Below are 17,460 nucleotides of genomic sequence, written 5' to 3'. Positions count from 1 at the left end.
TTAATTAATGGACCACAATGGAAACAAGCCTTTTGGCTTTTTGTGCCATCCATTTGCCTTATAAAGCATTACATGGATTCAATTCTTTAAGATGTCAATAAACTTCTCCATCAATCAACAAACAGATTATATATTATATATATATTTTTTTCCTTTAACAACAAACTATTTTTCAACACAACTTTTAACAATATCGCAGATAATCCATCCATGCATCCATTTTTTTCTCACATGACCTTCACAAAGCGTGCCAATGCGCGCTTATATGACAGCCTCCTGCTCGGTGAGTCTCTATTGTGTGCGTGCTTGGGTCTCGCGTTGTCGTGTACACTACACGCCACTCAAAAAGTTATATTGTCCAAGTCACAACACTGTGACATTGTCTTTTTGACATCAAGCTTGCTTCCGCTGTCAGCGTGCAGGTGCGTCCTCGTTCTCCTGGCCAGAGAGAGAGAGAGGGACGTGCTGGTCCTCAAGTGACGGCGCGATAAGAGCGCACCCTCACATATACATATAAATATTCTTGCGGTGTGTTTATAAAATGTTGGAGTGTTTTGAAGTTGTTTTAAAAGGCTTTCAAAGCTACAACAGTGACTCCCATTAGCCACATTTTGCAAGCGTTTTTTTAATATAATTTTTAGAATCCTTAAAAAAAAAAAAGACACGTGTGTTTGTGTGTCTTATGATTGTAAGCGATAGGCAAAAAATTTTAAAAAGTGCAGTTCCGCTTTAATACATCTGAACGATATTAGGTGATCAGCGATTGGTATCGGCTTAGTAGTGGTGCACTATCAAATGTGCATGATTTTTAGTAAACACAAAACCTTAGCAAATTAGGCCCTGTTTGTGTTAACAAGTGGAAGTACACAAAGTCCCATTATAATGTGTTTATGACTGAGCGAACAGGCAGTGTTAATTCGACTTGTGTCAGGCAGTAACAAATAAATATATGTATATACAGATAATAATTCAATGGTAGAGTTTAGATGGGTGAGATAAGGAAAAACTAATTGGATCCATTTGAGGTGGTAATTCAAACATTTATATGTAAACTCCAATTCATTAATGGATGACAGTTTGAGTGTCATTGTCAAGGACTGTTGTCTGCCTGCGTTTGAAAAGTCTGAGAAGATTGTAGAGGATGCTTGATTAACTCAACTCTAGTTGATGTTTTGGGGTTTATTTCACACTACATCTATCACAGGAGCTTTTCAGGATAGGTTGACAACCTTGCGTACCAGTGGTATTTTCCGTCTACTCTCATTAAAATTCCATTCTTGTAGTTATGTCCATTGTATTTGCATCAAATAACTTAATTCTGTACAGATCCCTCCTTTAAAAATACATCATCATTATTGATATCAGAGCTATATCAGTGTCAAAGCCTTAATACATTTATCAGTGGAGTCTTTAGCTTTGGAAATCATTGTGATGTTTACGTTTTCCAAAATTTTTGTCCGAACAACACGAGCAACTTGGGAAGGGCAAGCAGAACAACACAAGCTACTTGGGAAGGGCAAGCAAATAAAACAAAAAGCTGTTTGGCCATCTGCTTGTTCATTTGGCTTCACATTTGCTGGTGAAAGCAATTAAGTTACACAGCACGACGGCACTTATTCTTGAGGCAATTGTAAGTTCTTGCTGATCGATCCTATAGAATGAGTCTGCGCCATGTTCTACATACTGCAGTGTTTCCCACACATTCATTTTTTTTTGGCGGGCCTCCACGAAAGAATTAAGGCCGCCACAAATAGATTTTTTTTTTTTTTTTTGTCCTGTCCAGCTTCTCAGGCAAATCATATAGTTGATGTAGATGCCCATATCGGCTGTTCAGATTTACTTTACAAAAGAGAAGTGTAGGATCAAGATTTTTGGAGCTCTTTGTTCAGTGGATCAGATGTTTGATGAAGCTTTGTGTCTATCTACCACCACTACTGTTTTCTGTTTATTTGTTACTGACTGTGGCAGGACACCTCTGCCTCTGTTTCACTTTATGTTGCTGGTAAATAATATGGTTGTAGTAGTAGGCTAAAGTTAAATTATTTAGTATGCACTAATTAAAGGGGCAGAGCTTCAAGAGACATTTTAGCTTTTATATTTTTATAAGATATATTTTTTGTAAGAACCACAATTAATAGATACATTTTAGTGAATAACTTATTGTTCAAATCTGTATATAAATATGTGCATAAAGTGTTGTAATTATATTGTTGGATGGATGGATGGACTTTTAAAACAAAACTGTTATTATTAATTAGTAAGTATACATTTTTTGAGCCTTTTTAGAGAAAATCATATCATTGTAGTAAATTATGCAAATTACTCGATGATGTCATGGTGACCACGCCCATATCCACGCCCCCACCGCCACAGGTATCTTGGCAGTTTATGGGAAACACTGTACTGTATGAGCAATTATCACTCCTATACAGTTAGTTTCTACCAGAGGTGTAGCAGCACGTTAAAGAAACTCCACGTAAGTGTAGCCAGGTCTTCATTTGTGTACTTACTCATTAAGGTGATAGAAGCGTTCCTGCCAGTTGGAAGACCGAGCGACATTTCCGCTCTTATTCAGTAATTTGATGCCATAGAAGTCCAACATTAGGGAATAAGCTGCCAAGAACCTCCGCTTGGCTTCTCGAGTGCTTTGGAATTCCTAAGAAGAGTAAAATTATGCTCATTTATTTTTTTGGTTTGTAATTTTTTTAAAGTGTCCAAAAATGTGAAAATATGAATTATCATGTCGTGCGTGTGTGTGTGTGTGTGCTCCTTACTTTAATCTCATCCTGAGTCAGTTCATGTGCGTAGAAGTTGAGCCCTTGTTCTCGTAACGGGAACAGCCTTCCACACGGAAATTAAGTTTCACATAAATGCAAACAAAAAAATACAAATTTGTTCGCAAACTAAGTACGAATCATCAAGAGATATATCAGTCATTTGCAACTTACTGTGGAGTTACAATTTCATATTGTGTGTGTCTCACCACTGAATGTAGGTGTGATTGTGCTCCAGCTTGTCATAGTCACCTCGCCACCCCGTCAAAATCTCTTCTATATAAATACCTGACAAGAAACAAGGCATTATTAGTTGCCACACACATTTAGCAGTGTGTGATGGATCAGTTTATTAATCTGCTAGTCTTTCCAATACACTCAACCGCATGTGTGCACACTTCCTTGTGGTCTACTCTAGACAATATGTATTGCATAGCTTTTGTGTAAATGTTGCTTTAGAGTCACATTTATAATCTGTTCTTGAGTCTGTCTGCAAACGGTTCCTTTGTTGAGGTTAGGGCTGGGTATCTTGGCTTGTTTCCCAAATCGATTCGGTTTCTATGCATACGGTTCTAAATTGATTAATCATGATTCAATTCGGTTTACATTTTTTCTGGCGCACTTGACACTTCTCCGTATGAGAGTACATCTGCTATGGTTTCTTCTTACAAGACTCTCAAACTTAACCATAAGCATAATTATCATGAATAAAAGTATCAGTTCGATGGTAACGTTGCATAATCTTAACATAGTGTGGTTCACTTCAAGCACAGACAGAAGCCGGCGAGTGTGGCCGTAAATCTTTGGCAACAAGAGTGGCAATGGCTTTTCTTACTGTTTGTATCTTCATAGTCGGCGCATAATTTTTTGTTTTGCCTCGGACAGTTTATTGTTGGCAGCTAAGGTTAGCATGACACTGCCGCTCCTGCTCGATGTACAAGACTAAGAGTGGGGAATAGGGTTGTCCCGATACCAATAATTTGGTACCTGCACCAAAATGTATATTGATACTTTTCAAAATACGGAATTACGAAAAATGTTAATATTGGCTTTATTTTAACAGAAAATCTTACAATACATGAAAACATATGTTTCCAATTGCACTCAAAAAGTATTTTAGAAGGTTGAATTACAAATTAAAAAGCAATAAACCCATTGTTTTTTTTGTTGTTGCACTCAAAGAACAATTTACAATTTTCCATATTCCATATAGTCTGCCATAATCAAGGATTAGATTCAAATAAAATAAAAAACTTAATTTATATTATATTCAATTATTCATGATTTATGGTTGCCACTCCTGGTCTGTGCTTTAAGAAAAATACAATTATTAGTAAATACTAAAAACAAAACTATGGATAAAAGTACACAGAAAAGCCATGTGTCAGGTAAAACACACATTGTTAAATATAAAACACAAATTGTAGGAATTTGTTACAAAATTCAGTCATTTCACTTGCATTAGACAAAGCTAATTGAGCTGTCTTAACTCGGCTCATATTTGGCAACAAGCCAAGCAGCTGCGTGTGCGTCTACGTATCCACATGTGCACAGCAGGGGAGCTGGTTAACGGTTATGAGAGTAGCGTATGTGTGTTTGCGAGAATGTCAATGTGTTGGGTGAGTGACGTCAGTGAGTGAGTGGGTGAGTAAAGAGAGAGAGAGGTCGAGTGTGCACTCTGTACTGCGCAGTAGAGTGATAAACGGGTCCAGTTGTGTCCTCCAAAACTAATATCCTCAATGTTATTGCTTATATGCACTGTGTGTGTACGTTTTGACACACTCAACATCATGCACCTCAGCTCTGTAGTGCACAGCACAATACAGATGAAAAACAGTACCGGTATTTTTCAAAGACAATACAGTACCGTTTCCAATTAATTAGAACCACGGTATACCGTACAATCCGAGTGGGGAGATAAGCCTTGTGAATTGATATTGCTAAAAATTAAAATATATCAATCAAACTGGTTATTTTACCCAGTCCTAGCCCCTCAGAAACTATCTTTACCTGAAGGTCATAAAAATATATCTTGAAGACATGTGCAGACTCTCAAATGGATAAAAAGCATCAAGAGATGCTGCTTTCACCAGCATTTATGTCACTGCATGTCACATGTTTGTGTAAGCTCACGGTCAAAGGCATGAACCTTCATATTTGACGCTTGAGTATCAAACATTGTAACAATATTTATGAATCAGAAAAGGAGAAAACCCATCATTGGTCCCCTTTAAAGACAGATCAGATCTCAGGTAAGTCTCTGTAATGTCCTAATGCTCTCATGATTGACGGAAATAAAGCGTTCTACAGTATTTATTCTATTCTAAGTCAGGTGTGTGTGCGCACGCACGCGTATGTCACACTCACCATCAGGTACTAGAGGAATCTTGTTCAGGTAGAAACGCAGGTTAAGGAACTCATTGGGTTGACGGGACTTTTTGTAGTTCTGCGCACAAAAACAGCAAAAGTATGTCAGAAGTCATACGCATCTTTAGATTTATTACATGATGCATAACATGCTCTCCCCAATCGGATCAAAAAACATCAATGACAAATGACAATCATAAATCAAGATAAAAAAACCTTCACATGTGTTTTACATAGAAGACTGTGGAGTGTCTCAAGGAGCAGCATGGTGACGTAGTGGTCTGCCTCACAACCAGGCAATCCAAGTTTAAATCTCAGGATGAACATTTCTGTGTGGTTTGCATGTTCTCCCAGTGCGTAATTGTTGTTTTGTACTTCAGCTTCTTCCTACATCCCCCAAACATGCATGTTGTCCATAGGTTATGAATGTAAACGTGAATGGTTGTCATCAAAATGTGTCCTGTGACTGACTAGCGACCCTGCCTTATGCCGGAATGTACTTGTTCTTATATTTGCTGTTTTAATTTGTAAAGATCTCTTTTCTACAGTATTGTATGTTTCCACACAGTTTGGCAAAGAGGAAATGAGAGTACTGAGTGTCTACATAATAATCCAACCACAATATATTCTCATAGCAAGCTACAGGTGTCTGTACTCATTTACCGGATAGCAGTGACGGTATTTGTACAAGTCTCTGGCAGCGTAAAAACTCCTCTTCATCTTTGGAGAGTCAGTCAGCTGAGGGAGGAAGAGAGAGAAATGTTAAAAAAAGCCAATGAAACAGGAACATCCTGTGTCGAAAATGAGAGCTGCAGTGTTATACTGAACTGCAACCAGCTGCAATAGGAGCAGCGATATTTTGAGGTTGAGCAACATTGGCATTCAGTGATAGGTACAGTTTAAGTTGTTCCCGTGACAAACACTGGTGAAAAGAAATGCATTAAAAAAATTACCAGACAGATAGATTACTTTTTAAAAATGCATATATCAGTCCAATTTATACCTCACTGACATAAAATGTGCTTTAATGCTAGGCTGGAAGATTTAAGGTCAAACTAACAATAGCAATCATGTTAACGTTTAGAAGGGACAAGTGGTAAAAAAATGGATGGAAGGAGTCTGCTTCCTTATTTACAGTCAAAGTTACCTACACATAATATGGTACATTAATACTGTAAAGCGGACATATAATTATATTCCTTTTTTCTGACTTATAAATGTTACACGTGTTAAACAATGCCAAATGCATCACAGCACAAGGTTGATGCATTTGGAGCGTGAGCTTGCATGCAGTTTTGGATGCCTCTGATTGCTGTGTTTTGGAGTCTTTTTTTGACAGATGGCCATTTGTGACGTCACAGATTTATGTACGTACACATGTGGTCATTCTCTGACATGCAGCTATGCCCTACCGTCTGCTCTGATGTCTATGAAATAAATACGTCCATATTTATTTGTCCACAACATTTTACACAGGACTCTTTTGTCACCATGGGACACAACAAATTTGGATTAGCAGTTAAAGCAACACTAACTTTTCAACCTTCATAAAATATTTTCATAACTTTTGGGATGATACATGGTTTTACAAATAGTTGAATGACATAGCTCCGTTGGTAGAGCGGCCGTGCCAGCAACTTGAGGGCTGCAGGTTCGATCCCCGCTTCCGCATCCTAGTCACTGCCGTTGTGTCCTTGGGCAAGACACTTTACCCACCTGCTCCCAGTGCCACCCACACTGGTTTAAATGTAATTTAGATATTGGGTTTCACAATGTAAAGCGCTTTGAGTCACTTGAGAAAAAGCGCTATATAAATATAATTCACTTCACTTCATCTCTGTCATGGCCTGAGGGGGTTTGTATCGCTTTTACTGGCAACTTTTAGGAGCGTGGCAGTAACCCTACCACACAAAGAACTACAAATATTCCATAAAAAGACAGAAGTCGATGCGAACGGCTGCGTGCCGCCAGAAAACTAAAAAATAAGAAAAAGAACGCCTACGTGCAATTACTGCTATCATGGCTTAAGTTCCAAAACAACTAAAGAAACTAAAAATGTTGTCTGAAGAGACAAAAAAAGAAAGAAAAAAGAAGATCAACATTGCCCCGGCTTTCACTAGCTGGCGAGCTCAAAGATGAGGAAGGATTTCCGATTGATGCTGGCTTGGCTCTGTTCATGCTGTAGTTGTAAGTAACTTTCGATGCTCAAATCACAATGATAATGCTGCCGCCAGTCTTTCATTGTTTCGGACCTGCATCTCCCCTGATACATTCTTGGTAGTAGCGTCATGTTTGTAGAGCAATTCAAGATAATTTCTTGATAGTGTCTGCTATTTAAAATCAGCATAGCCATTAGAGACGTAATATTTGTGCCAATATTACAACAGATATCATGTCAGTTTTACGATATACGCACTAGTCTTCATGGGAAATGTGGTCTTCTTCTGGCATAACACTACCACTGTGGTCCACTTGCGTCGCCAAAATCAACCAAAACTGAAAAGTTGTTAAGTGGGGCTTTATAAAGATGGCAACATAACAACCTGGTTTTATGAAACACAAGATAAGGTAGTATAAAGTGTTTCATCGGTACGAGGGATTTGCTCTATAACACTGACGTGCAACATGCAGTGACATAAAAGCTGGTATATGCAGCTTTTTTAAATGCCGCTCTGTAACGATCTCTGAGTAGGCAGATGTACCTAATGTGACCTTTAAGTTTACCATAATGTTTGTGGTATAGATCGCACCTAAATACAAGCAGCACCTACCTAATTTTTGGATGAATGTTATTTTGTACACACTCATATACATGATGTGACGAGGCTAAATTTATTGGCGGCGAATGAAACTTGTGAACCCGCAAAAATCCATAAATTAACCACAACTTCGTAAAGCACAGAGTTCAAAGTGTGGGAAAAAGTACTGGCTTATCGTGCAGAAAATACAGTATATTGATTTTCAGAAGTTTGTCTTCAACCGTGTCCGAAAAAAATGTGTAGTTATGTTTGTCTTAAAGATATGTTTAACAGTGTACATTTTCAAAATATATATTTGGAAAGGGGGAATGGAAGGTTTTAATTACAATCGAAAAGAAACACCTCCACAAAAGAACTGTTTGCAGACAGACTCAAAAAACGGGTCACACAATACCTATACATTAACGAGACCAAAAAGTGTTTTAAATGTAAATTAGAATCATCATATGTGCCCTTTACATTCGAGTGATGTCCTACAAAATACAACCCATCACAAGTGCTTTGCAGTACTACATATTACAGTATGTACTGTTAAAATAATAATTGTATAATATAACAGTAAATCAAAATAGTGTTATGACATATTTGTGGCTCAGAAACTACAGTAGTGTAAAAGTGATCAGTTAGAAACAGGAAGTGCCTATGTGTTATACAGTACAGAAAGTATTCACAGCGATTGACTTTTTTCACATTTTGTTACAGCCTGATTCCAAAATAGATGAAATGCATTTTTGGCCACATAATTCTACACACAATACTCCATTATGAAAATGTGAAAAAGTTGGTTTTAAATATTAAAAATAAAAAACTAAGAAATCACAGCCAACCATGATGCTCAAAAGGGAAATAAGGTGCATCCTGTTTTAACTGATCATCCTTGAGACGTTCCTACAGCTAAATTTGTGTCCACCTATGGTAAATTCTGTTGAATTGGCATGATTTGGAAAGGCAGACACCTGCCTATGTATGAGGTCCAACACTTGACAGAGCACAAACCAAGCATGAGGTCGAAAGAAATGTCTGTAGACCTCAGAGACAGGATTGTCTCGAGGCACAAATCTGGAAAAGGGTATATACAAATATGCTGCCTTGAAGGTCCCAATGAGCACAGTGGCCTCCATCATCCATAAATGGAGGAAGTTTGGAACCACCAGGACACTTCCTAGAGATGGCCGTTCATCTAAACTGAGCAATCTCGGGAATGGGGCCCTAGTCAGAAGGTGACCATAAACCCGATGGTTACTCTGTCAGAGCTCCAGGCTTCCTCTGTAGAAAAAGGAGAACCTTACAGAAGGACAACCATCTGCAGCAATCCATCAATAATGCCTCTATGGTAGTGGCCAGACGAAAGCCATTCCTTAGTAAAAGCACATTGCAGCCTGCCTGGAGTTTGCCGATATTCACCTAAAAGACTTTCAGACATTGAGAAACAAAATGATCTGGTCTGATGAGACACAGAATGGACGCTTTGGTGTGAATGCCAGTTATCATGTTTGGAGGAAATCAGGCACCTCTCATCACAAGAGCAATACCATCCCTACAGTGAAGCATGGTGGTGGCATCTTCATGCTGTGTAAGGCTGAAACGACGCGTCGACGTAGTCGACGTCATCGGTTACGTAAATACGTCGACGCCGTTTTTGTGCGTCGATGCGTCGCATAATGACGTCACACTACCGTCATGGCGAAGCGCAAAGCAGACGATCAAAGAAGACGATGCGAGCTGTGCGAGCGAGGGGGGAAAAGCATGCCAAAAGTGGTCAAAAGTGTGGGAGTATTTCAATAAACGGCCTAATAATGTTGTTGTATGCACACTGTGTCGAGCGGAAATGGCCTATCATAGCAGCCCAACGGCTATGAACGAACATTTGAAAAGAAAACCATCAACTAGTCAATCGTCCGCGCGAGCATACGTTGTCATCATTACACAAAAACATAAATGTGTCATTTGTATCTGCTAGGGGTGTAACGGTACGTGTTTTGTATTGAACCGTTTCGGTACGGGGCTTTCGGTTCGGTACGGGGGTGTACCGAACGAGTTTCTAAGCTAAAGCTAAAGTCTTAACAAGCTGCTTTGCTCCGTCTGCCTCTGTCTCAGCACGCAGCATTGTCCCACCCACACAACCATCTGATTGGTACACACGCAACATTGTCCCATCCACACAACCATCTGATTGGTACACACGAAGCATTATCAGCCAATCAGCAGTGCGTATTCAGAGCGCATGTAGTCAGCGCTTCAGCGTGGAGCAGATAGGTGTTTAGCAGGTGAGCATCAGGCAGCGGACTCTCCCCAAATGATAATAAACACCTCCCAGTCAACTACTAGTAACATCACTATGAGCCCGTTGACCTTCTAGAAACTTAAACTGCAGCTCAGCTCACTCGCAATCCTGGCTTGAGGTGAAGGCTAATTAGCTCTCAGTTCCAGCCACATCGATCCCTTCTGAGCGCCTATTTTCAGCTGCTGGGAATATTGTAAACAAGAAAAGAACCAAAGCATGTAGACATGCTAACCTTTCTTCATTACAACTGTTAGACACTCACTGGAATGAGTAGAATTGGTTATTGTGTACTGTGTTGGACTGGATGTTTATTTTGCACATTTTAAAAGCAATACTTAATGTTTACAGTGCTCCAGAATATTTAGATTGGCACTTTTTTGTATTGGATGTTTATCTTTATTTTTGCACATTTTAGCAAATAAGCAATACGTTCACTTTTGTTGAAATGTTTACACTGTTGTTACAGAATATTTCGTTTTGCACTTTTTTGTATTGGATGTTTATCTTTATTTTTGCACATTTTAAAGCAAAATAAGCAATACTTTTACTTTTGAAATGCTTATACTATTGCAGAATATTAAGATTTGCACTGGATGTTGACTTTTATATTTGCACATTAAAAAGCAAATAAGCTACTTTTAATTTTGTTAAATGTTAAAAGTTTTAAATGTTTACATTGTTACAGAATATTTAGTCATGTTGTTGTCAATGTTGACTGAGTGGCCATACTTCTTTTTTTTGTAAATAAAAGCCATGCCTTTTGAAAAAACGGGCCTACATTCATTTTGAATAAAAAAATAATCGGTAAAAGGAAAAATAATCTATAGATTAATCGAAAAAAATAATCTATAGATTAACCGATTAATCGAAAAAATAATCTATGGATTAATCGATAGAAAAATAATCGTTAGCTGCATCCTTAATGCTGTGGGGATGTTTTTCAGCAGCAGGAACTGGGAGACACATCAGGATAGTGGGAAAATTAATGCAGCAATGTACAGAGACATACTGGATGAAAACCTGCTCCAGAGCGCGCATAAACTCAGACTGGGCGATGGTTAATCTTTCAACAGGACAATGAACCTAAGCACACAGCCGAGATATCAAGGGAATGGCTTCAGGACAACTCTGTAAATGTCATTGAGTGGCCCTGACTTTAAATCCGATGGAACATTACTGCAGAGATCTGAAAATGGCTGTGCACTAAAGCTTTCCATCCAACCTGAACTGTATTAAAATAAACCTTCAGGCTGTATTTGCTGCCAAAAGGAGCATCAACAAAGTATTTTGCAAATTACTGTGGATTAGGATTGTACGGTATACCGGTATTAGTATAGTACCGCGATACTAATGAATCATATTATTATACCGCCTCTTAAAACGTACCGTGCCATACCCCCCTCCCCACCGTCGTCAAGTTTTGTCATCACTAATCCTCGCCTCCATGGCGACAAATAAAGTACGTTTCTTACAAGTATCATCCCTGCAGGACGAGGAATAACTAAACATGCTTCACTACCACTGTAGTGCCGGTTCACCGTGCGTGACTGCTCGCCGTCTGTTCGCTGTTGCGAAAAAGGCTAAGTATCGCTCTATCTGTGTGCTTTTAATTGTTCTACAGCTTTCTTTATCACTTCTCAAACATATTTAGTGGTACTATTTAACTTGCAAATCACCCGATCTCTGTCCCACCACCCTTTCCTCAGCTAGCTAGCTGCTAAGCTAGTGCGGAGAAAGGCAGCGCCGGTCAGAAGGTAAGTAGGAAGCTACTCCCGCAGACCGCGACCACTTCCCTGAGGACAGCAGGAACTTCACTCGGTGACAGAAAACACTGTGAGTAATGGCTTCCTGCGCGTCTTGCACCATACTCACGGAGAGGTTGGCTCTGCTAGAGGGCCGTGTCCGCCAGTTAGAGCAGAGTAATGTCGTAACTTTAGATGTTGCGGACACATCTGCTAGCGTTAGCTGTAGCGAGCTAACTAGCCCAGCTTGTAGCAGTCCTAAGCGGCCTACAAGCTACGGTGTACCGGTTGAGACGCATAATAGATTTAGCTCTTTAGCTAGTCCTACACCCCAGTCTACCGGGCACCACACCTTAGTCATAGGGGACTCCATCACCCGAAACATAAAGCTTAGCAAACCAGCCACAGTAAAGTGTATCCCCGGGGCCAGAGCACCTGACATTGAAGCTAATCTTAGGGAGCTAACTCGCAACAGGCCTAGTAAACACGTACGACAGGCTAATCGCACCACTAATTATGCGGATATAGTTGTACACTTTGGCTCCAATGACACTAGAATGAGACAGTCAGAGATTACAAAGAGAAACATAGCCAGGACTTGTGATCTCGCCAGAAAGATGTCCAGGCATCGAGTAATTGTCTCTGGCCCCCTGCCTGCGAGAGGCAATGATGAGAGATATAGCAGATTAGTCTCGCTTAACAAGTGGCTGGCTAGCTTCTGTAGGCAACAGGGACTAACGTTTATTGATAACTGGCCCTCTTTCTGGGGCAAACCAGGCTTGCTGATGAGAGACGGCCTTCACCCTAACCAGGAAGGCGCCATCATCCTGTCTAGAAACATAGACTACTATTTAAGTCTCACTTGACTGACTACACTAGAGCAAGCCCGGTCACAGGCAATTACCATGTCTGTTAGTCCGGGTGAGGAGTCAGTTAAGCTAGAACTAGCCAGCGCCAGGCTGGATAATCCATGTACGCATAGCAATTCTCTTAGAATAATACACAATTCACATAATGTTTTTTCTGTTGTGTCTGTGTCAGAGGTGGACATGCATTCTACTGAGGTGGCAAATTATGATATGTCCAGTCTATTGCAGCACCAAGCAAACAATCTGAAAATTCCCGTCATATCAATTCCTAGATATGGTCGAAACTATTTAAAGTGCACTACGCATAATAAACGCAACATTGTTACCGTAATTTCCGGACTATAAGCCGCTACTTTTTCCCCTCGTTCTGGTCCCTGCGGCTTATACAAGGGTGCGGCTTATTTACGGCCTGTTCTTTTCCGACACAGACAAAGAGGATTTCGGTGGTTTTAGTATGCAGGAGGAAGACGATGACACAATGATTAAAGACTGACTTTTCATATACCGGTAGGCTGGTTATTTTGATAACGTACAGGCGAGCACTTTGTATTACTTTGCACCGTTGTATTATTTGTACTCTGCACGAATGCTGTTCGCCATGTCAAAGATGTGAAAGTTTGATTGAATGATTGAAAGATTTATTGTTAATAAATGGGACGCTTTGCGTTCCCAAACAGTCATCTCTCTCCCGACAATCCCCTCCGTGGTAGCAGGAACCCCTATATACTACGGTAATTACACATCAAAACCCTGCGGCTTATAGTCGGGTGCGGCTTATATATGGAGCAATCTGTATTTTCCCCTAAATTTAGCTGGTGCGGCTTATAGTCAGGTGCGGCTTATAGTCCGGAAATTACGGTAATATTGCCACTACGGATAATCTTAACAAAAACTCGTCAAAACAGCCCAATACCTGTAATATGGGCTTTTTAAACATAAGATCATTGTCTCCCAAGGCGTTATTAGTTAATGAGGTCATTAGAGACAACAATCTTAATGTCATTGGTCTTAGCGAAACCTGGCTCAAACCAGACGAATTTTTTGCGCTCAATGAGGCATCTCCTCCTAACTATACGAATGCGCATGTTGCCCGTCCTCTTAAAAGGGGAGGGGGTGTTGCACTAATATACAATGAAAATTTCAACCTTACCCCTAACCTAAATAATAAATATAAATCGTTTGAGGTGCTTACTATGAGGTCTGTCACACCGCTACCTCTCGACCTGGCTGTTATCTACCGCCCCCCTGGGCCCTATTTGGACTTTATCAGTGAATTCTCAGAGTTCGTTGCTGATCTAGTGACGCACACCGACAATATAATCATAATGGGGGACTTTAATATCCATATGAATACCCCATCGGACCCTCAGTGCGTGGCGCTCCAAACCATAATTGATAGCTGTGGTCTTACACAAATAATACATGAACCCACGCATCGCAACGGTAATACAATAGATCTAGTGCTTGTCAGGGGTGTCACCACCTCCAAAGTTATGATACTTCCATATACTAAAGTAATGTCCAATCATTACCTTATAAAATTTGAAGTTTTGACTCATTGTCAACAAGCTAATAATAATAATAACTGCTATAGCGGCCGCAACATTAATGCTGCCACAACGATGACTCTTGCTGACCTACTGCCTTCGGTAATGGCACCATTCCCAAATTATGTCGGCTCTATTGATAACCTCACTAACAACTTTGACGATGCCTTGCGCGAAATTATTGATAGTATAGCACAGCTAAAGCAAAAAAGGGCCCCTAAAAGGCGCACCCCATGGTTTACAGAAGAAATTAGAGCTCATAAATTATCATGTAGAAAACTGGAACGCAAATGGCGCGCGACTAAACTTGAGGTTTTCCATCAAGCATGGAGTGATAGTTTAATAACTTATAAACGCATGCTTACCTTAGCTAAAGCTAAATACTACTCAAATCTCATCCACCTCAACAAAAACGATCCTAAATTTCTGTTTAGTACAGTAGCATCGCTAACCCAACAAGGGACTCCTCCCAGTAGCTCCACCCACTCGGCAGATGATTTTATGAATTTCTTTAATAAGAAAATTGAACTCATTAGAAAGGAGATTAAAGACAACGCATCCCAGCTACAACTGGGTTCTATTAACACAAATACGACTGTATATACGACGGACACTGCCCTCCAAAATAGTCTCTCTATTTTTGATGAAATAACATTAGAGGAATTATTACAGCGTGTAAGTGGGATAAAACAAACAACATGTTTACTTGACCCACTTCCTGGGAAACTTATCAAGGAACTGTTTGTATTATTAGGTCCATCAGTGTTAAATATTATAAACTTATCACTTTCCTCCGGCACTGTTCCCCTAGCATTCAAAAAAGCGGTTATTCATCCTCTGCTCAAAAGACCTAACCTCGATCCTGACCTCATGGTAAACTACCGACCGGTCTCCCACCTTCCGTTTATTTCCAAAATTCTCGAAAAAATTGTTGCACAGCAGCTAAATGAACACTTAGTGACTAACAATCTCTGTGAACCTTTTCAATCCGGTTTCAGGGCAGATCACTCTACGGAGACAGCCCTCGCAAAAATGACTAATGATCTATTGCTAACGATGGATTCTGATGCGTCATCTATGTTGCTGCTTCTTGATCTTAGCGCCGCTTTCGATACCGTCGATCATAATATTTTATTAGAGCGTATCAAAACACGTATTGGTATGTCAGACTTAGCCTTGTCTTGGTTTAACTCTTATCTTACTGACAGGATGCAGTGCGTCTCCCATAACAATGTGACCTCGGACTATGTCAAGGTAACGTGCGGAGTTCCCCAGGGTTCGGTTCTTGGCCCTGCACTCTTTAGTATTTACATGCTGCCGCTGGGTGACATCATACGCAAGTACGGTGTTAGCTTTCACTGTTATGCTGATGACACCCAACTCTACATGCCCCTAAAGCTGACCAACACGCCGGATTGTAGTCAGCTGGAGGCGTGTCTTAATGAAATTAAACAATGGATGTCCGCTAACTTTTTGCAACTCAACGCTAAGAAAACGGAAATGCTGATTATCGGTCCTGCTAGACACCAACATCTATTTAATAATACCACCTTAACATTTGACAACCAAACAATTACACAAGGCGACTCGGTAAAGAATCTGGGTATTATCTTCGACCCAACTCTCTCGTTTGAGTCACACATTAAGAGTGTTACTAAAACGGCCTTCTTTCATCTCCGTAATATCGCTAAAATTCGTTCCATCTTGTCCACTAGCGACGCTGAGATCATTATTCATGCGTTCGTTACGTCTCGTCTCGATTACTGTAACGTATTATTTTCGGGTCTCCCTATGTCTAGCATTAAAAGATTACAGTTGGTACAAAATGCGGCTGCAAGGCTTTTGACAAAAACAAGAAAGTTTGATCGTATTACGCCTATACTGGCTCACCTGCACTGGCTTCCTGTGCACTTAAGATGCGACTTTAAGGTTTTACTACTTACGTATAAAATACTACACGGTTTAGCTCCAGCCTATCTCGCCGATTGTATTGTACCATATGTCCCGACAAGAAATCTGCGTTCAAAGAACTCCGGCTTATTAGTGATTCCCAGAGCCAAAAAAAAGTCTGCGGGCTATAGAGCGTTTTCTATTCGGGCTACAGTACACTGGAATGCTCTCCCGGTAACAGTTAGAGATGCTACCTCAGTAGAAGCATTTAAGTCCCATCTTAAAACTCATTTGTATAATCTAGCCTTTAAATAGACCCCCCTTTTTTAGACCAGTTGATCTGTCGTTTCTTTTCTTCTCTCCTCTTCTCCCCTGTCCCTTGCGAGGGGGAGTTGCATAGGTCCGGTGGCCATGGATGAATTGCTGGCTGTCCAGAGTCGGGACCCCGGGTGGACCACTAGCCTGTGCATCGGTTGGGGACATCTCTGCGCTGCTGACCCGTCTCCGCTCGGGATGGTTTCCTGTTGGCCCCGCTGTGGACTGGACTCCCGCTGATGTGTTGGATCCACTGTGGACTGGACTTTCACAATGTTATGTCAGACCCACTCGACATCCATTGCTTTCGGTCTCCCCTGGGGGGGGGGGGGGGGGGGGGGTTACCCACATATGCGGTCCTCTCCAAGGTTTCTCATAGTCATTCACCGACGTCCCACTGGGGTGAGTTTTTCCTTGCCCGTATGTGGGCTCTGTACCGAGGATGTCGTTGTGGCTTGTACAGCCCTTTGAGACACTTGTGATTTAGGGCTATATAAATAAACATTGATTGATTGATTGATAGTTTACCGGCGTCAACAAGTAAACAAACACCATTGGTGGATCCACACCTAACATCCACTGTAATGATACCAAGTACAGGAGCGATTCTAGTCGATACTTCTATGATTATGTCGATATTTTTTGCCATCACAACATTTTCTTTCGTTTTTTTTCAAATTTATATTATGTTTATAAACTCAGGAAATACGTCCCTGGTCACATGAGAACTTTGAATATGACCAATGTATGATCCTGTAACGACTTGGTATCGGATTGATACCCAAATGTGTGGTATCATCCAAAACTAATTTAAAGCATCAACAGAAGAATAAGTGATTATTACATTTTAACAGAAGTGTAAATAGAACATAATAAAAGAGAAAGTAAGCAGATATTAACAGTAAAATAACAA

General features: G+C 40.3%; 1 protein-coding gene across 3 annotated transcripts in view; it reads right to left on the bottom strand.

Moving 5' to 3' along the window:
- ogfrl1 (opioid growth factor receptor-like 1) overlaps window positions 1-17,460 on the bottom strand; it is a 50,761-nt gene that overhangs the window by 18,043 nt on the left and 15,258 nt on the right. For all 3 annotated transcript variants that reach the window (XM_062058842.1, XM_062058841.1, XM_062058843.1), the window contains 5 exons: window positions 5,805-5,879; window positions 5,142-5,220; window positions 2,984-3,062; window positions 2,775-2,841; window positions 2,511-2,656 (listed from right to left, as the gene is read on the bottom strand). In XM_062058842.1, the coding sequence (XP_061914826.1) occupies window positions 2,511-2,656; window positions 2,775-2,841; window positions 2,984-3,062; window positions 5,142-5,220; window positions 5,805-5,879 (446 nt within the window). The remainder of the gene's footprint in view (window positions 1-2,510; window positions 2,657-2,774; window positions 2,842-2,983; window positions 3,063-5,141; window positions 5,221-5,804; window positions 5,880-17,460) is intronic.

Source organism: Entelurus aequoreus, linkage group LG09 (assembly GCF_033978785.1).
Source record: "Entelurus aequoreus isolate RoL-2023_Sb linkage group LG09, RoL_Eaeq_v1.1, whole genome shotgun sequence".
NCBI lineage: Eukaryota > Metazoa > Chordata > Actinopteri > Syngnathiformes > Syngnathidae > Entelurus > Entelurus aequoreus.
This window is presented reverse-complemented; position numbering and strand designations above follow the sequence as displayed.